This window comes from Pinus tabuliformis, chromosome 7 (assembly GCF_031772625.1).
Source record: "Pinus tabuliformis cultivar Carrire ecotype Pingquan chromosome 7, CPIR1, whole genome shotgun sequence".
Taxonomy (NCBI): Eukaryota; Viridiplantae; Streptophyta; class Pinopsida; order Pinales; family Pinaceae; genus Pinus; species Pinus tabuliformis.
In genome coordinates, this window is record NC_142293.1 from 567676168 (window position 1) to 567697319 (window position 21152).

Below are 21152 nucleotides of genomic sequence, written 5' to 3' on the forward strand. Positions count from 1 at the left end.
CTTGAGTACAACTTAGTCCCACCCGATTAGAGTACCTTGGTCAGGTATCTAATTTGTAACACTGCATGTGTTGTGACTCTTCGTAGAGCATATCATTTTGAGATCTTCCATGTACCGCTATATATGTAAATATGAATACCTCCCTAAGAGGGAATGTTGAAAAATGTAACTAGTGTCGGTCTTCATAATTGTATTTGAGTCATAATGTAATGTATTTGTCAAAAGAAAGAAAAATAAATTTTATTGTAAAAGAAATTAACTTATTAAAGCATGGGTTTCATGCTTGGGTCAATGATTTTTAGGTCAAAGCCTCCATTGTAGGCTTCTAGGGTTTATGTCAAGAGTCCTTGTCCTTGTCATCATGTAAAAGACCCTTCTTGGGCTTTATCTATCAAGAAAGAAATTTATTTTAATGTAAATTAGGTCATTTAGGCCTCCTCCACCAAGTCAGCCTCAATGGGAGACAAAAACTACTATATAAAGGCAGCAATTAAACCTCATTTGAAGCACATTCTCAACGAGTTCGATTTGTAGTTGTTGGTGAAGGAAAAAGGGTGTGAAATTATTGAAAGAAAGAGAAAAACCATAGCGAAGAAGTTTGGAGACCATTTTCTCTCTCTTGTGATTCACACGTGCGATATTCTAGAATTGCAGGAGGGTCGAAGTTGCAGGACTAGTGTAGGGCCAAAATTCTGAAGCTAGGAGGCCAAAATATTGGGTTGTTGCTAGTAGACAAGAAGAGACTACTGAAGTTTGCATAATCATCTTCGAAGGCTGACTTGGTGGAGGAGGAAGGTCTATTGGTCAGATCTAAGGTCTTGAATTGTCTCAAGTTTGGTTTGAATCTGCTAGTGGAAGAGTTTGACTGGGTTTTCCCATATAGAAGGGTTTTAACTATGGTTGAGTGCCTATATTTGGTGTTGTCGATCTTCATGTTTTGATTTGATAATTGCTTGATAAAAAGAAGATAAAAGAAGAACATAAAGAAGAGTTAATAAGACTACAAGAATATCACAAGTAATTTTCAATATAAGAGAATCTTTCTGCCTTTCTGAATTTCTAACAAGACACACCTAGACCTTCTAGCCATCAAGTAGGTCAAACTGAACTTCAACAAATCAAAGGTCAAACCTGGTCACACCCTCCAAGTCAAGCCTCCCAATCAGATCCAGCACTTTGCTCTATTGGTCTCCCCCAGAACTTTGGCCCTCCTACAACCATAGTTTTAAAAATCAGTCGGCATGAATCGAAAACCAATTAAACTGGTCAGCTCATTGGGCAACCGGGTCAAACCGGACAAAAAACCCGGGTTATGGGCCTATTTCACCAAAAACCCACAAAAATTGGCCCAAAATGGCCGGTTTATGAAGGAACCGGCCAATTTTCCCATAAACTGACCAATTCCTTCATAACCGGTCAATTTATTGCCAAACTAGCTACAGGCCCCACAAAATGCAATTTTCTAAGTTTCGATGTTGTTTTGAGGGAAATTTGGAGTTGTTTCCCTCCAAAAACAATTCATCTAAGAAAAGCATGTCTCCCCTCTCATTTGCCTCACACATATCAACCCTAGCAACACTAGCAATCAATGCCAAATGGTAATGTTAAATTCTTAAAGTAAAAGTGACATTTCCTTTATTTTTCATTTTCATCATTTTACTTAAATTTTTAACATTACCATGAAATGACTCAGGATGTTTGAGAGTGGTTTCGACCTCATTGGATTTCATATGGAGAAACTAGAATTTTAGAGTTCACTTAAAATTCAACAGACTTAATGGTTTTCAGGATTTCATGGTTTGGGGATTTGCAATGTTTCCATTTGATTCTATCATGCATGAGGGTATGAGATTGGCGTTTGATCAAGAGCATGAAGCCCTTTAAAGACCTTAATGTTGGTGGCATTGATTTTTTAGCTTTGTTGATGTTGGTGGCATTGATTTTTGAACTTTGTTGATGTTGGTGGTATTGATTGTTGAACTCCTCTACCATGGCCTTAACAATAATGTACCCTTCACTCAAAGGAAAATAATTGGTTAGGGATGCTAAGCTTTTTCTACCACATTATAAGGCTGAGGAGATGAACCCTTCACTCAAACCAAAATCACTAGTTAGGCATGTTAAACTTCAATTTTTATCATATTATAAGGTTGAGCAATCCAAGTCTGAAGACTTTGAGCAAGATGATGTTTATGTATCTCTTGTTGATGATCCCATTTTTAGTAGCGTTGAATCAATGATGAGTTTCATGAGTGATCATGTTGATTAGTGATTTGTAGTTTTGATGTCTATTTTTGTTGCTACTACTACCACTACTGCTAAGGTTGCAGAGGAGTTTTAGGAGTCCTCAAACACTCAGCCAGATTATTTATGTAGCTCATGTTGATGATCCCTTGTCTAGTAGTGGTGATGAGTTTGATCATGATGAGGAGTGATCATGTTGATCACCGATATGTAGACTTGTAGTAGGCCAGTGACCCCATAGCTTAACATTGTTTCTGGACTCTAGAGGTCATTTAGAGCCTCATTGATTATGTATTATGTTGTTGATATGTATTGCACTCAGTGCCACTTTGATATAATCACCTTTACCCTGTATATAAATGAGCAAACTTTCCATATTTTATCTCTTTTGGTTTGGAATCATGGTTTTAAATCTTAAAAATAGTTTTTTTCATTAAAAACGAAGTATTTCATGTATTTTTTAAAAGATCGGTTCATTGAGATCTGACCAGTCCCGGTTTGACCAGTTCCGGTTTGATAGGTGGACCAATCTGGTCAATGGTTCCGATTTTTAAAACTATGCCTGCAACTACCAGAATCCCAAAATTTTAGCCCCCTGCAATTGCCTAGAAATTTCGCCCCCTACAACAAAAACTGCCTAGAAAAATGTTATCTACAAATGGAGAGAATCCTTCCACACATGCAAGCTAGAGAAGAGAAGGAGATGAATTTCGTCCTCCTTGTCCTTCTCCTTCACTAGGATGCCCAGACTGCCTTGCTTGAGAGTGCGATTTGGTGCCTTGAGAAGGAGGTCGAGTTGCCTTTATATAATGATTTGGGTGGGTAGAATGGGTGAGACTCTGCCTAGGCCAACTTGACTTGGAGGAAGGTCGACTTAACAAACTAGGAGTAAAAAATTTCAATTTTAAAAATTCAAATTTTCTTCTTTTAAAAGTCCAAATGCGACTTGACTCAAGATATACTTTTCTTTTGACTTTAGCATTTAAAATATGCTTGACAATAATCAATATAAATACATCAAGGGTCAAATATACAATATGAAGATCATCCATAGTTATAAAATTCATCAGGATTATTCGATAAAATGAAATAAGACATAAAGCATAAACTAATCTAAAGTCGAAGTGATTCATTAATGCCTATGTCTAAAAGTAAATTGACCATTATAAACTAAAATTTATTTTAACATCCTCCCTAAATGGTCAATCTACTAACTACACCAAGCTTATCCTAGAATTTTACATGTTTCTCAGGACCTAAAGGCCTAGTGAGAATGTTTGCAGCTTGATCGTCTATAGGACAATACTGTAGTTGGATAGACCCATTTTTTACAAGTTGTCTGATGAAATGGCAATGCACCTCAACATGTTTGGTACACTCATGGAAGACTAGATTCTTGGCAAGTTTCATCACCCCTTGGTTGTCACATAATAGAGGTGTTGGCTTTGATTGTCACATCTGCATATCTAAAAGCGTCTTCTCAGCCAAACTGCCTCACATACTCCTTTCATTTCTCCTTGATATTCTTCTGATATTGATGAAAGAGCTACCACATGTTGCTTTTTATTGGACCATGTGAATGCACCTATGCCAATGTTGAAGACATATCCAAAGGTGGATTTTTTGTCATCAACATAACCTGCCCAATCTGAATCTATATACCCACACAGCCTACAGTATTTTCTTCCATTAAACATAATGCCAAAGTTAAGTGTCCCTGTCACAAGTCTCAACACTCACCTCATTATTGTCCAACGCTCTACCTTTGCCATTGCCATGAATCTAGAAATGAAGATCATCGAAAAACTCAAATCAGGTCTAGTGGTTGTAAGATATATCAAGTTGCCCACTATTTGCCTATATGCTAAGTCATTAACTGCCTTTGAGTCAATTTCAAAGAAAAATTTTATCCCTTTCTCCACAAAGACAATATTTTGTAATTTGTCATTCTAAACTTGTCCAACAAACTTCTGGCATATTTTGTTTGTGAGAAAAATGTTTCTACCTGTTTGCCAAACTTCTACACCCATACAATAGTGGAGGCCTAGATCTATCATGTCAAAGGATTTTCTCATATTGGATTTAATCTTTGTCATGCACTGGCCTCACTGTAATAATGATATCATCTACATATATGACTAGAAGGATGATATCATTACTGACTCTTTTGATATACATGTTGGAATCTAAAGCAGTGTTGTTAAAATCACGATAAAATCGCGATTTTATCCCCAACCCGACCAAATCGCGATTTTTATCCATAAAAATCGCCACTTTTTTTTATACCGATTTTTATCGAAAAAATCGCGATTTTTTCCAAAAAATCGCGATTTTTAACCAAAAAATCGTGAATGGCGCGGGCAGCGGGCTTTTTATATGCAAAATCGATTTTTTTTTTAATTCATTGTGTTGTCCGCGCGGAGGAGGAGGAGAAGAGGTGAGGGAGAGGAGCTGAAGGGTTTCCGTCGGATTTGGGAGCGAATCCAAGCGTTTTTAGGAGGAATCCAAGCCAAGATCACCAATTTGTCCATAAAAAAGGTATGTAGATTAATTTTTTTTTGTTTTGCTTCTATAAAAACTTTGTTTTTCATTGTTTTTAAAGAATTTTTTGAAATTTTTCATTGATTTGGGATGGGTAATTTGTTATGACTATGAGAACCAATTTTTTATTTTTATTTTCTCATTTTTTTTAAACATTGTTTATTTTTTTTGAATTTTCATTGTTTTTTGGCATTTGCCATTGGCATTTGGTTGGGTAACTTGGGTTTGGAAATTGGGATTTTGGAAATAATTAACTTGTAATTTTGTAAATGCTAAATTGTAATTTGTATTATGTAATCCTAAATTCCTATTTCCTAATCCTTATTTTTCCATAGGTTTGCAAATTCAAAATTCAAAAACAAACATGCCAAGGAAATTGGATCCTTTCTGGGAATATGGTGAACCTAAAACTCTGAATGATAGACAAAACTTGTATTGCAAGTTGTGTGGAAAGGAGATATTCGGGGGGGTGTACAGGTTGAAGTTCCACCTTGCACAAATCCCTGGACGTGATGTGGTGCCCTGTCAAAATACAAATGCTGAAATTATCCGAAAAGCCATGAGAGCATTGGGAGAATTAGAGCACACTAAAGAGGCCAAAGAAGAACTCAAAAGGCAACTAAAAAGGTCAGCTGAAGGAAGTGGGCCAAGTGGCACTGGTTCTACTGCAGCGTCAGTCAATCCGGTAGCTGCATCATCATTTTTTGTTCCTCGAACCACACCTGGTGCACAACCAACTATCGGTTCAATGCTAAAAAGAAATGAAAAACAACAAGCTGACAAGTTGATGACAAAATTTCTCCTCTGGAGTGATATTCCTTTCAGCATTGTAAGGAATAATCCATTTTTCCAACCTACTGTTGATGCTATTGCCAGTGTTGGCTCGGGGTACAAAATCCCTTCTCTTCATGATTTCAGAGGCCGGCTTCTTCAAGATGAAAAGCGTGACTGCACCCAAAGATTGGAGGATTTTAGGGAATCATGGGCACAAACAGGATGCACTGTTATGTCAGATGGTTGGACTGACCAAAAGGGGAGAACCCTTATAAACTTCTTGGTTAGTTGTCCCAAGGGGACTATGTTTATCAAATCTATTGATGCAACTCATCAAATCAAAGATGCAAAAACTTTATGTGATTTGCTGGATGTGTTTATTTTGGAGGTGGGTGCAGAAAATGTTGTCCAAGTCATAACGGACAATGCTGCAAATTATGTTGCTGCTGGTAGAATGCTTATGGACAGGCATCCTACTTTATTTTGGACACCTTGTGCTGCCCATTGTATTGATTTGATGTTAGAGGACATAGGGAAAATTCCCTTTGTCAAAGAGACTGTTGACTCATCAAAAAGCATCACAAAATTTATTTACAATCACACATCTGTGCTTAGCTTGATGAGAAAATGCACCAACAACAAAGAGTTGGTGCGCCCCGCCATTACACGGTTTGCGACGAGTTTCATATCTCTTCAATCCCTCTTGAAATCTATGTGGGATTTGAAGAGAATGTTTCTTTCAGAGGAGTGGCATTCTTCGCCAATGAGCCGCAAACCAGAAGGAGAGGCCGTGTGCAGACTTGTTTCATACCAAGAAGACTTCTGGGCGGGAGTGCAGGAGGTGTGCGCTGTCACTGAACCTTTGGTAAAGGTTCTTCGGTTGGTAGATGGTGAGAAGCCCGCAATGGGCTATTTGTATGAAGCCATGGACAGGGCCAAAGAAGCCATTCGGTCCTACTATGATGACAAGGGAGATGATGGGTTCCAGAGACAACTCCTTCTATGGAACGTCATTGATGAGCGATGGAACAACACACTCCATCGTCCCATTCATGCTGCTGGGCTTTTCCTGAACCCTACATTTTCTTATGCATGTGGGTTTGATTTTGATGCTGAGATCATGGATGGATTATTAACCTGTGTCCAGAAGATGGTGAGATCTCCAGAACAACGTATAGAGATCTCTAAACAAATTGAGACGTATAAGATGTCAGGTGGCACATTTGGCTTTGAGATGGCTATCATTGATAGGACGATCAAAATGCCAGGTATTTTTTAGTTTGTAACTTTGTACTTTGTAACTTTGTTTCAAATTTCATTGTCTCTTCAAATTCCATTTTTTTCTTATGTTTATTTAAAATTTTATTTGTAATTTTGTTGTAGACGCATGGTGGAAGATGTATGGTGGCAGAGTACCCCTTTTGCAAAAGCTTGCCGTACGCATCCTCAGCCAAACATGCAGCTCCTCGGGATGTGAGCGCAATTGGAGTGTATTTGAAAAAATACACAACAAGAAGCGCAATAGGTTAACAACTTAACACTTAAACATTTAAAATATTGCAAATTTCCAAATAAATTTTTGAATTCATTAAACAATATTTTTTTTATAATATTAATTATTAATTATTATTTCATGAACTTTGTACAGGTTGGAGTCCCGTAGACTTAATGACATGGTCTATGTCTACTACAATCTTCGATTGTGGGTGAGGCAACTAGACAAGACACCTGATATGGATGCCATCTCATTGGATGGGATTGACACCACTACTGAATGGAGGGTTGAGACCGAGAGGCCTCTCATGGATCCCACTGAGGATTGGTTAGTGCAGGATGAGGGGGAGGAGGAGGGGGAGGAGGAGGAGGAGGAGGAGCAGGAGCAGGAGTAGGAGCAGGAGGAGGAGGAGTTGGAGGAGCAGGAGGAGGAGGTGACACCGCCTACCCGGGCTACCACTACCACCAGTAGAGGACGTGGTCTCCGTCTACCTACAGTAGCTGCTACTTCTACAGCTACTTCTTCAGCTTCTAGAGCATGTCAGACTCCACTGCCATTTCCACCACCACAGGCACTAGCATCTTCATCTAGGGGGAAAGGGAAAGCAGTGACATTTTCTCGCAAGAGGGGCAGAGGAAATCAATAGGATTAGAGTCTTAGACTTTCATTTTATTGTATATGACATTATGACATGATGAGATACATTATCATATTTTTTGTTGATATTTTGAGGCTGAGTTGGGACTCAGGACTTACTATTCAGGACATGATTCAATGTTATGTGTGATTTTAGCGCTAGAAATGATATTAAACATCCTATATATTAGTTTTTTTATCATATTTATGTGTCAATGTATTTATTTTATGTTGTAGATGGTTTAGATATTAAAAAAATTGAAAAAAAATGAATATTTTTGTGCCAAACGATTTTTTCCCGATTTTTTCCAATTTTTTCCCGATTTTAACGATTTTTTCCGCTTTTTTCCCGGCGCCGATTAAATCCCGATCGCGCTTTTAACAACATTGATCTAAAGGACTCCATTGGAACCCTTGTTTATCCAAATCCCTGTCAATTTGATGTTGCATACCCTAGGTGTTGAAGAACTAGGTTCGGTCTTCATAATGACATGATCTTTGTAAATGATGAAATAAAAGAGATAAAATTATTTTTGTATGCCTTCCTACATGGGTTTCATGAGCAAGAAGTTTATTTGTTAGTGGCTCCCATTGAGAGCATTAGGATTTATTATTGAGTCAAAGATTCAATGTCATATGAAGAAGCTCTTCCTGAGCCTATGTTTAGTGTATTCAAGTCTATAGAAATATGTAGAAGCCCTCTAAAGACAAGCACAATCCCTCTTGAAGAAGTTGGCCTTCAAAACGATATAAAAAGAAGTCATGTCGGCTCATGTAAACAAACACAATGGTTCCCTCTGTCAAGTCGGCTAATTTATGGAGGACAAACTACTATAAATACCCAACTAGGGTCTGTGCAAAAGTAGAAGATATAGAACTCGAATTCTTTGTAATTTTCAGATGGGTATAGGTTTGAGATTCTTTGCATTACAATGAGGTTCAAATTTTCAGATGGACATCATCTCTGTATTTTTCGGATAGGTACAGATCAGGGATGAAGTCTCAGCATCCTCACAATCATGATGATTACAGTCTCTGCATAGTTGTGATGATGAAGATCTCGGTGCAGGGACAGCACATAGTCACAGTCTCGGCATAGTTGAGATGAGAAGCATCTCAGTGATCCCACAGTAATATACTCCCAGCATACTAGGCATGGTCATGATCTTGGCATTGTGGTAATCATGGTCTCAGTCATAGTCCCGATGAAGACAAGGTCATGATGAAGGTGGGTTTAGGGACAGGAGTGTCACTTTTTGAGACAGGGTACATGGGTTCGTCGGGGGTATATTATAATTTATATATATATTATATATTTTATAAATTATAATATATATGAATCTTGAAATCTTCCAACTTACAACAAGAAAATAAATCATTTAAAGACTTAAACATGAACATTCACTTTGAAATTTCAAATTTGATATCAAGTGGAAATTGCAAATTACATATTGATGTGAATCATGATCATAGATATTAGAATCATAAGTATATGTCCATTGTCATACTACATTCAAAATTTTCCCTAAGGCATTTCCAAACAGGAATCAAAAATTTCAAATTTTCAAAATTCCAAAAAAAGTAAAATTGAACAATGAACCCATGTCAAGCATGCGATCAACTTTGTCTAAGGCCAAATACTATTATCATAGATAATGACAGCCTCCCCCTTTCAAGGAGGTCCCCAAGACGTCCAAGATTTGCAACAAGAATGTCAACTCCCCTTTCCAATTCACGAAATTATGTAACATGGTTAAATCAGTATATTGATTTGAAGTAGTCGAAGCTCAGCAATAACTAAATGCATCACTCAAATCATTAACAAACAACGTTTTAGAATTTGGGTAAGTTGACTTCTTGTTGAAAAATCTATAACTAGGTTCGATCTTCATAAATATGAAATGTACTTTTGATTCTTGTAAATGGTAAAATGAAAGAAAAATTATTATTATTATTTTTGGAGCATGGCTTTCATGCTTAAGGTCTTTTATTTTAGAGGTCAAGCACCCATTGAGTGCTTCTAGGGTTTGTCCTAGGTCAAGAAGTCAAAAGAGTCATTGTCATATGTTGAAGACCCCTTCGAGGACATTGTAACTTGTAAAAAGAATTATTTTTGTATTTTAAAGTGTCAAAAAACCCTCAAAGACGAAGTTGGCCTACCAACAAAGAAGACGACCTAATTTGAGGAACTCCATCTACCTCAGAAGCGTATATATAAGAGGGAACTCGACCTCCTAGAGACACAATTCATTCTCTCATCAAGTGAGCAAAGCAGAAGAAGGAAGAGGTAAGCAAAGGAAGGAGGAGGATGAAGATCAAGTGTTTGGGCTATTTTCTCTCTCTCTTCACACATGTGAAGGAAGTTAGGGTTTCTGCTACTAGGTTAGGGTTTTACTATTGCAGGATCGAACTTGGAAAAAGTGTAGAAATAAGATCGAAGGAGGGCTCATTAGGTCATCCTCAAGCCCTAGAAGAGAAAGAAAGTCAAGCAAAGGTCTGAAGAAGTCTTGGAAGGCTGAAATAAGCTCACACGTGTGGAAGCAACTGTTGCTGGGAGGGCCAAAAATTTCAGACCTACAATAGAGGCCGACATTCTGTTGTTGGGGTCGAAGTTGTATTGTTGGAGGAGATTTGACTAGGTTTGACTTGGACAAGGAAAGCACGTCATCAAGAAGGTTGGAATTGGTCTTGGAAGGGTGTTAGTCTTGGGCTAGAGGTCTTGGAATTCGTCAATTAAAGAATCTATCAGAAGAGAAGAGATTTACAGCTTTTCCTCCCAGGTGGAGAGGTTTTGATCTTGGCTTGCAACCTATATCTTGTGTTCTTGTGTACTATTGTTCTTCTTGTTTTGGCAGTTGTTTGATGATAAAAAATAACATAATGATAAGAGAAGAAGCTAATAAGTAAGAAAAAGTAAAAAGGCATCACAAGCAGTTATCATAAAAAGAGAAATCATCCTATCTACTGCCCTATAGATTATTCAACATGGAATTGGAGCTAAGGTTGGCAAAGGGCATAATGAATATCTCATCTCTCCTACACTGAAGAAGTTCCTAAAGAAGTGTACGAAGGTGGCAAGTCAACTCAAGAAGGGCATCAAATAAGTATGGGATCTCATGTTTTCATATAAGAAGTGACCAAAACATCTACCAAGGATGAAGAACTATTCTCAACACTCACTAGCACATTTCAAGATGAGAATATTTGGGTGATCGATAGTGGAGCATCAAGACATATGACTGGTCAACACAAGCAATTAAAGACATTATCAAAAGGAAAGTCCTCTTACTTCGTAGAGCTTGGTGACAATAAAAGTTACCCTGTGAGAGGAATTGGATCAACTTCACTTGAGCTGGAGAATGGAGGAAACATTCATCTCAACAATATCTTATTTGTTCCGAGTTTGCACAAGAATTTACTTTCCATTTCATGTCTAGAAGACAAGGGTGATAGAGTTGCTTTCATTGATGGAAAGGTGGTGGTATGGGTAAAAGCTCAAGCATAGAAGATGCAAGAATGATTGGGATCCATGAAGGAAGACTTTACAGATTGTTAACTCCCCTCGCTCAAGCTTTGGTTCACATTGAAGTTAGCCCATGTGAACTTTGCAATGGAAGATTTGGTCATCTTCACTACAAAGTCTTACCAACCCTAAATTCAATAGTGAATGGCATCCGGGAACTAAAAAAAAACCATGGCGTATGCAAGGGATATGCATGGGGTAAGAACACCAAGTGACCATTTCGAAGTAGTGCTTTAAGTTCAAAAGAAAACTTGGATCTTCTTCATTCCGATGTTTGTGGTCCTATGACTCCAAAGTTGTAGAAATTTCTCATTTCCCACCCCGGTTTTCAGTTTCACCTTATTTCTCCAAAATAGTTAAATGCCCTTTCCCATATCCATACATTCACAAATTGGAAAATAAATTTTGCTGAAAACACAAATTATGGAAATATTACAAAATGCTGGAAAATGCAGAAATAAATATCAGCACATACAAACAGCCATTCAACACATTTAGTCACAGTGATTTTTGGTCAAGGTGACCCTGGAAAAACCCCCTACAACTCTTGGGGAAAACTAGTTCGAAAGTTCTTTCTTATTTCTGGAAAATGCTTTTACAGTGAGAGAAATATTCAGCAAAAAAATCAGCAAGCAAACTTTTACAACTTATCTCGTTTTTTGTGCCTCACAGCCAACTGGACAAACTTGCAAACAGCAAAACAGAACAGCAATAAATGTTGTACGGCCTCCTCGATTTTTGTGCCCAAATTTCAGCCTTAAATGCTGTTGTACGGACTGCCTAGAAAAGCGTGCAAGCTGCCATAAATGTTGTTGTATGTTTTTCTCGATTTTTGTGCAAAAAACAACAATATAGCTGTACGGATTTCTGCCTAGAAAAGCGTGCCAAGGTACAGCCACTCGCTGTACGGCCTCCCTTGAAAAACGTGCCAGCAAACTTCAGATTTTCTGCTCCTCGATTTCTATGCTAACTTGTTATATGGCCTCCTTGGAATCTGAACCAAAGCTGTTGTACGGCCTTTCTAGAAAATCGTGCACAAAGTCTGCCTTTCACTATGTGCTAACTCAACTATACGGACTTGCTGAAACGCTGCCTTGGAATGTGTGCCAAGCTGTTGCCTCCTTCTCCTCACTGTCCAGAAATCTCCCTTGCTCTCTTGCTCTCCTTCTCTCAATCTGCTCATGAAAAAAGTAATGACCTTTTCCTCCTTTTCCTCCTTTAATCTAACCCTAAGTGACTTTTGGGGAATCCCTAAATCCAATGGCTGAAATAGATTGAGATCTAGGGCTGAGATTAAATGCTCATTTAAATCTCACTTTCTATTTTTTAATTCACCCCACTTTAATAAAGACTCACTTAGTCATTTATTTCCAAAGTCACTTTTCCTTTCTAATTTTATATTGACTTTATTAAAGTCACTTTAAAATTAGACTTTAGTAACTTTATCACTTAAAGTCACTTTTAAATTAGATTTGACTTTATAAAAATTATAAAGTCACTTTAGGAGAAAAATTAAATTCTTTTGGACACTTTTCCCTAGGCCAAAGATCAAATCAAAGCCTTAGGGAACCACCTGTCCTTCGGTACCAAATTTCAACACTCCCTCTTACCGAGGAAGGTGTTCCTCACCACACCCATCTTGTCTCTGAAGTAGACATGCTTGCCTCGTGGTAAGGCTTTGGCAAGAATATCTGCAACCTACTCATCAGTGGGAATATACTCAAGCTTCATAGCTCCCTTCTGAACATAATCTCTAATGAAATGATATTTGATCCCGATATGCTTTGACCTGTCATGAAATACTGGATTCTCCGTGATTTTAATGCAACTCTGATTATCACAGTAAATCAAGAAAAATCTCAACGGCTGACCAAATAAGCCAAACAACATCTTGCGAAGCCAGATGGCCTCACAACTAGCTAGACTGACTGCCATATATTCTGCTTCCGCTAAACTCAATGCTACTGATTGCTGCTTCTAGCTGAACCATGACACTACTGCCGAACCCAACCCAAAACAGCACCCTGAAGTGCTCTTCCTATCAGAAGCACAACCTGCCCAATCAGAATCAGTATAACCTGCCAATCTCACTCCATCCCCCTGCCTGTAGTCCAGACCATAATCCACTGTCCCCTGTAAGTATCGCAAAATGTGTTTTGCAGCCACCCAGTGAACCTTCCTAGGCTCACACATAAACTAACTCATCGTGTTGACTGCAAAACAAATATCTGGTCTAGTGTTGACCAAATACATCAAGGAACCAATCAGCTACTTGTACAATGTGGGATCCACCAACTCGGAATCTGAAGCATGAAGCGTCTTCCAGTTGGTGATCATAGGTGTCGACATGGGTTTACAATCCTCCATGTGGAATCTGCCAAGGATGTCCACAATATACTTCCCCTGTCCCAAGAATAAATGCCCCTCCTCCTACCACACCTCCAAACCCAAAAAGTAATGCATCAAGCCGATGTCCTTCATCTCAAACTCCGCCGCAAGATCTCTCTTGCAGTGCTCTATGAGTCTCTCTGCACCTGTAATGACCAAGTCATCCACATACAGCACCAAAATGAGAGGCTCCTCACCTATCACAATATAGTAAAAGTTCGGATCTGCCTCACTCTTTGTGAAACCCATCCCCTGCAAGTATGTATCTATCCTGGAGTACCAAGCTCTGGGAGCTTGCTTCAGGCCATAAAGGGCCTTCTTCAGTCTACACACATGGGACTCCTTCCCATGCACCTCAAAGCCCTGTGGCTGCTCAATGTACACCTCCTCCTGTATGAAGCCCTTGAAAAATGCAGTCTTCACATCCATCTGGTGGATCTTCCAACCCATCTCTGCTGCTATCGATATAATGGAGCAGATCGAAGTATATTGAGCCACGGGAGCGTAGGTCTCCTCATAATCAACTCCCTCTACCTGGGAGAACCCTCTAGCCACAAACCTCGGTTTGAATTTCTTAATGCTGCCATCTACAGCATGCTTTACCTTGTAAAGCCATCTAGAAGTAACCACGGATTTGCCCTCAGGCCTCGGCACCACCTCCCAAACATCATTCTTCATGATAGAAGAATACTCCTCCTGCATGGCCTCTCTCCAAACGTGCTGGCTAGCTGCCTCCTCATAGCTAGAAGGCTCAGAGTCAAGGATGCTGGTAGCCATCGCCATATAGCTACAAAACCTCTCAGGTGGTCTACTCTCTCTGACCGGCCTCTTAGGCTCAGCAATAGATGTGGCATCTCTCAAGGTGTCCTCAAGCCACTTGGGCTTCCTCTTCCCTGAGCGTACTTCTCCCATTGGAGAATGAAACTCCTCCTCCTCCTCATCATCAGGAGCCTGAACTCCTGATTGTCTGTCTGTTGTCCTCCCGCCTGCACCTGAACCTGTAGAAGCTGAGGTACCGTGTGAACTGTCCATCAGTGGACTCCCTAGTGAACTGCTCTGTGGACTGCTCTGCATGCTGCCCGGAGCACCACCCCTTTGGCTCGGCGAGCCACTGCTCACTGACGGACCTGACATCCTCATAGATGTACCTCCGGATCCTCCTGATCCCTGCCCACTGGATCCCTACGACTGACTCAACTGCTGTTGAGGGTCTGGCTGATCCAGATACTCTAACTCCTGTGACCTCCTAAAGGCCCTATCCTCCTCGAACTTCACATCCCGCCTGACAACAACTTTCCTCTGTGCAGGAATGTAAATCCGAAAGGCCTTTGAGGTCTCACTGTAGCCCACAAAGATACCCTTCCCTGCGGTGGGCTCTAGTTTGGTCCTCTTCTCCTTGGGTATGTAGGAGTATGTAATGCACCCAAAGATACGAAGATGACCAATATCAGGCTTCTTCCCAGAAAAAGCCTCCTCCGGAGTCATGTGCCCCAAGGCACGATGCGGACTCCTATTCTGCAAATAAACAGCTGTGTTGCAGGCCTCTGCCCACAAGAACAATGGCAACCCCTGATCATGTAACATGGCTTTAGCAGCCCCTCCGATGGATCTGTTCTTCCTCTCCGCAACCTCGTTCTGCTGGGGGTTGTAAGGAACAATGAACTCCCTCCTAATGCCTACCTCTGCACAATAGTCAACAAACTCTCCAAGGGTGTACTCTCCCCCATTGTCCGACCTCAGGGACTTGATCTTCCGACCTGTCTGTGTCTCCACAAGAGCTCTAAACTCCTGAAACCGCTTGAAGACCTCACTCTTGGTCTTCAAGAAATAAATCCAAATCCACCTGGAATGATCATCAATGAATAAAACATAGTACTCATATCCACTCAAGGAAACATGAGACATCCAACCACTCACATCGGAATGAATCAAATCAAGTATCCCAATCGCTCTGTTGTCACTGCTGGGAAAAGGGGATTTGGCAAACTTGCCCATCGCACATCCTCTGCAAGTATCAAAGTTATCAGTACTGAAATCTGGCACACCTGTAGTGATCTCCCACAAGGTCCTCAAGGCTCCATGATACATATGCCCCATCATGCAGTTCCAAATCTCACACAGCGCAGAATTGCTAGCTCTGCTGTTGGTACTACTGCTCAATGCCAAAAGGGGCTGGAATGCAAACTTGTACACCTTTGCATGGCATACACCTATCACTCTAGCTGAATCAGCTGGAGTGCCCCTGGGATACATCAACACCTGTCCTCCCCTGAACAGTACCTCATATCCTCTGTCCTCCAAAGCTGAGACGGATATGAGGTTCTTCCTCATCCCTGGCACATAAAGAACATCTGACACCTTCAAGGGAGGTTTGGACTCCCTCTGAAATGTCAGTGTCCCCACATCGACTGCTCTAACAACTCTGTCATCACCGAGTACTACCTTTATATCAGTGCCACTCTCTAAAAGCTCTGAGAAGTACTCATGGACTTCTGTCATGTGACGTGAAGCCCCACTGTCCACATACCAGATACCCGAAGATGCTCCGCTAATCAAGGAAAAAGCATGCTCCCTCTGAACCTATGTGGTCGGTGATCCTGCACTAGAGGACTCACACACAGTGAACCCAAACTCCCAGTCAAAACGATCTGCAAAGTTCTCAACCTCTGCTGAAGCTGCCATGCTCTGGTTCTTCCTCTTCTTCTTCTTCTCCGGACACACAACTGCATAGTGTCCCATCTTTTGACAATTCCAACACTTCACCTTGGAATAGTCCTTCTGTGTGTTACCCTGTTTACCATTGCCTTTGCCTTTGCCCCCACCATTGCTTTTGGAAGCCTGCTTCTTCCCTTTGCCTTTCTTGCCTCCTGCCAACAGTGCTACATCCTCATCCTGCTCAACTGGCTTGGCTACCCCAAGCTAACCTTTCCTGATCTCTGTCTGAATGCAATCATCCCAAAACCTCTCCCATGTGGGAAGGGTCTCACGTGCACAAACTCCATCAGCAAAGTTCATCCATGAACGGGGGAGGCCGTTCACTGCAATCGGCACCAACTCAGTGGGTGGAATGACCTCTCCAACTGCTGCCAACTCATCTCTCATATTAGTAATCTTTGTGAGATATCCAGCTGCACTATTATTACCCATCTTAATGGTCTTCAGCTTCTCCTTCAGGACCATTTTCCGGTTCTCATTGGTACTCTGGTAGAGATTGGACAATGTTGTCCACATCTCATGGGCATTTCTCTTTCCTCTCACATGAGGAATGCAATGGTCTTTGACTCCGTCTAGAATCAGTCTCTTACCCTTGTTGTTCTTTCTATTATAAGCAGCCAACTGAGTAGCATCAGTAGGCACAACAACAGGGTTCTGTGTGGTATGCACCATAATGTCCCAGACTTCTGCCTCTTCAAAGATACTCTGCATTCTCTCCTTCCAAACGCTGTAATTGGTATGCCCATCCAACCTATCCTCCACCCTCAATCCCAATGACATCCTGTTGTCCTAAAACTGAAAAATAGCATTGTTGTAGTAAAGATAAAATTGTTGTTTGTGAAAAATCAGCTTGCTGGAATTTTCTGAGTGAAAAATCAGCAGGCTGTAATTTTCCTCCTTGCTGTCCCAAACTGCACTTCAGCACTCAAGCTCCGATACCATGTAGAAATTTCTCATTTCCCTCCCCGATTTTCAGTTTCACCTTATTTCTCCAAAATAGTTAAATGCCCTTTCCCATATCCATACATTCACAAACTGGAAAATAAATTTTGCTGAAAACACAAATTCTGAAAATATTACAAAACGCTGGAAAATGCAGAAATAAATATCAACACATACAAACAACCATTCAACACATTTAAAAACAATGATTTTTGGTCAAGGTGACCTTGGAAAAACCCCCTACAACTCCTGGGGAAAACCAGTTCGAAAGTTCTTTCTTATTTCTGGAAAATGCTTTAACAGTGAGAGAAATATTCAGCAAAAAAATCAGCAAGCAAACTTTTACAACTTATCTCGTTTTTGGTGCCTCACAGCCAACTGGAAAAACTTGCAAACAGCAAAACAGAACAGCAATAAATGTTGGACGGCCTCCTCGATTTTTGTGCCCAAATTTCAGCCTTAAATGCTACTATATGGACTGCCTAGAAAAGCATGCAGGGTGCCATAAATGCTGCTGTACGGTTTTTCTCGATTTCTGTGCAGAAAAACAGCGATACAGCTGTACAGATTTCTGCCTAGAAAAGTGTGCCAAGGTACAGCCACTCGCTGTACGGCCTCCCTTGAAAAACGTGCCAGCAAACTTCAGATTTTTTGCTCCTCGATTTCTGTGCGAACTTGTTGTACGGCCTCCTTGGAATTTGAATCAAAACTGTTGTACGGCTTTTCTAGAAAATCATGCCCAAAGTCTGCCTTTCACTGTGTTCTAACTCAGCTGTACGGACTTGCTAAAACGCTGCCTTGGAATGTATGCCAAGTTGCTGCCTCCTTCTCCTCACTGTCCAGAAATCTCCCTTGCTCTCTTGCTCTCCTTCTGTCAACTGCTCATGAAAAAGGTAATGACCTTTTCCTCCTTTAATCTAACCCTAAGTGACTTTTGGGGAATCCCTAAATCCAATGGCTGAAATAGATTGAGATCTAGGGCTGAGATTAAATGTTCATTTAAATCTCACTTTCTATTTTTTAATTCACCCCACTTTAATAAAGACCCACTTAGTCATTTATTTCCAGTCACTTTTCCTTTCTAATTGTATATTGACTTTATTAAAGCCACTTTAAAATTAGACTTTAGTAACTTTATCACTTAAAGTCACTTTTAAATTATATTTGACTTTATAAAAATTATAAAGTCACTTTAAGAGAAAAATTAAATTCTTTTGGACACTTTTCCCTAGGCCAAAGATCAAAGCCTTAGGGAACCACCTGTCCTCTGGTACCAAATTTCAACAAAGGTCACTTGGAGGTCATTTATATTATGTCACAGTCATAGATGACCATTCAAGGAAAACTTAGGTTTACCTAATGAAATCCGAGGATGAAGTATTTATCAAATTTCAAGAACTCAAAGTTGAGGTAGAGAACCTTACAGAAAGGAGAATCAAGATATTAAGGTTTGATAACGGAGGAGAATACACATCCAAGGAAATTATAGCCTTCTGTAAGGATTATGGGATTAAGAGGGAGTTGATAGTCCCATATAATCTCGAGCAAAATGGAGTTGCAGAACGAAAGAATCGATCCATTGAAGAAAGTGTAAAAGCCATGCTACATGATCAAGATTTGTCGAAATTTTTGTGGGGTGAAGCTACGAAGACGGTTGTATACATACAAAATCGAAGTCCCCACAGGTCACTAGATAACATGACTCTTGAAGAAGCATTCACTGGGAAGAAACCAAGTGTGGATCATCTCTGAATCTTTGGTTGTCCTGTCTATATTCATGTACCAAAGGACAAGAAAATGAAGTTGGATCCATCAAGCATGAAGCGAACATTTGTTGGCTATAGCAATTATTCTAAGGCCTATAGGATCTACATAAAAGAAGGACACCAAATAGAAATCAGTCGAGATGTGATATTTGACGGAGTACTGAATTCAAGAAATCAAAGGATCTCCCTATAGACTTTGATGATGAAGAACTTCCAGTATTTGAAGTAGAATTTACTAGGGAGAAAGAAGAATCAAATCATGAAGATGAAGGTCCCAATGAACCTATACAACCTGTGGTAATCCCCGAGACTAGAAAGAGACCTAATTGGTTAAAATCTACTCTATTAGATGTAGAGGGTCATGGAGCAGCTAAAGGCACATTTAGAAAAAGCAAGAAGCCCAAAAGATATTCAAGATATGCAACATATATGACAAAGTTAATAGAAGAAAAGCCATCCATTTTTGAAGAAGCTATCAATCATCAAGAATGGAAAGATTCCATGAATGAAGTATATCAATTGATAATGAAGAAGGGGGTATGGGAGATCGTACCTAGGCCCAAAGACAAGTCTATGGTAACTTCCAAGTGACTTTACAAAATCAAACATGCAACAGATGGAAGTATTGACAAGTATAAGGCAATATTTGCTCCTAGGGGCTTCTCTCAACAGGAGGGCATCGATTATGAAGAGGCATTTGCTCCTACGGCAAGTTATACAACTTACACTCACTGGGCTCTTTGGAAACATCAATGGAATGGAGTATAGATCAAATGGATGTCAAGACTGCATTCTTGAGTGGCACAATTGATGAAGATATCTATATAGAGCAACCCTTGGGATTTGAAGTCAAAGATAGAGAGGCTTATGTTTGCAGGTTAAAGAAGGCATTATATGGTCTTAAGCAAGCACCAAGGGAATGGTATGCTAGGATGGATGCATACCTACAAAGATTGGGCTTCACAAAGAATTTTGCTAATCTGAATCTCTACATCAAGGTTGTACAAGGTGAGCCTGTGATTATTCTTCTGTATGTGGATGATATTCTCTTGACAGGTGTGGAAGGTCGAATCCAAGAATGCAAGAAGCAACTAGCAGCAAAATTCGATATGAAGGATCTTGGGCTGATGCACTACTATTTGGGACTAGAAGTCTGGCAGGGACCTGATGAGATCTATCTAGGTCAAGGGAAGTATGTGATTGAGATGTTGAAGAGGTTTGACATGATGGATTGCAAACCAATGACAACCTCGATGATCACAAACTTGAGAAGACTAAGGAGTTCTGAATCAAGCCTAGTGGATCCGACCAAGTATAGACAATTGATTGGTTCATTGATGTACTTGGTGAATACTCGACCAGACATATGTTTTTCAGTAAATGTTCTCAGTCAGTTCCAGGTTGAGTTGAACCATGATCATTGGATAGCAGCCAAGCACATTCTGATATATCTGCAAGGTACAATCCACCATGGTCTCATGGATGAGTAGAAAGCAAGAATTTGTTGCTTCGAGTAGTGTCGAGGCTAAATATATTGCAGCCTGTGAAGTAAGTAGAGCAGTTGTCTGGTTGAGGAAATTGTTGTTCGACTTGTTTGAAGGACCAATGGAACCTATAGTGATACATTGTGATAAGACTTGTTGTATAAGATTGTCTGAAGACCCAATGTTTCATGGAAAGACAAAGCATATTAACAACAAGTGTCACTACATTTGGAAGCTAGTACAAGATGGTGTGTTGCATCTTACAGTATATTTCCACTGATGAGTAGGTAGCTGACATATTGACAAAATCTCTTCCTAATAAGAAGCTTGTATATTTGAGAGACAAGCTTGGTCTGGTTGATATATCCTCCCTAGTTGAAAGGGAGAGATAGACACGTCATTCTTGTCTTCATTTGGGAAGATAGAAAGGAAGATTGGGTAAACATCTAGCATCTGATGCACATTGAGGATGAGGTAGGGCATCCAAGAGTAGTCGAGAACTGATATTGTTTGAGGACTGGCTATCCAAGATAAGAGTAGTCGAAGAAAGACATACTCTGTGAACACCCGAGTGGGGTATTTGCCTTGAGAGACAATGATGACAATGTCTAAAAATCATTGGTCTCGCCAACATTGTGCTCTAA

General features: G+C 40.0%; 2 protein-coding genes across 2 annotated transcripts in view; one reads left to right on the forward strand and one right to left on the reverse strand.

Annotated features, from left to right (window-relative positions):
- Window positions 1–21152, reverse strand: part of AT-HF (HIS HF) — a 350337-nt gene that overhangs the window by 65177 nt on the left and 264008 nt on the right. The gene's annotated exons all lie outside the window — the stretch shown is intronic.
- On the forward strand, window positions 4960–7335 carry LOC149248687 (uncharacterized). Its single transcript, XM_089456097.1, has 2 exons — window positions 4960–7084; window positions 7208–7335. Exon 1 carries the CDS (start codon window positions 5150–5152, stop codon window positions 6836–6838), a length of 1689 nt encoding a protein of 562 aa, XP_089312223.1. The 5' UTR covers window positions 4960–5149; the 3' UTR covers window positions 6839–7084; window positions 7208–7335.

Bases quoted from the DNA above. Each gene is read 5' to 3' on its own strand.
- LOC149248687 (XM_089456097.1), top strand. From the start codon at position 5,150: ATGCCAAGGAAATTGGATCCTTTCTGGGAATATGGTGAACCTAAAACT.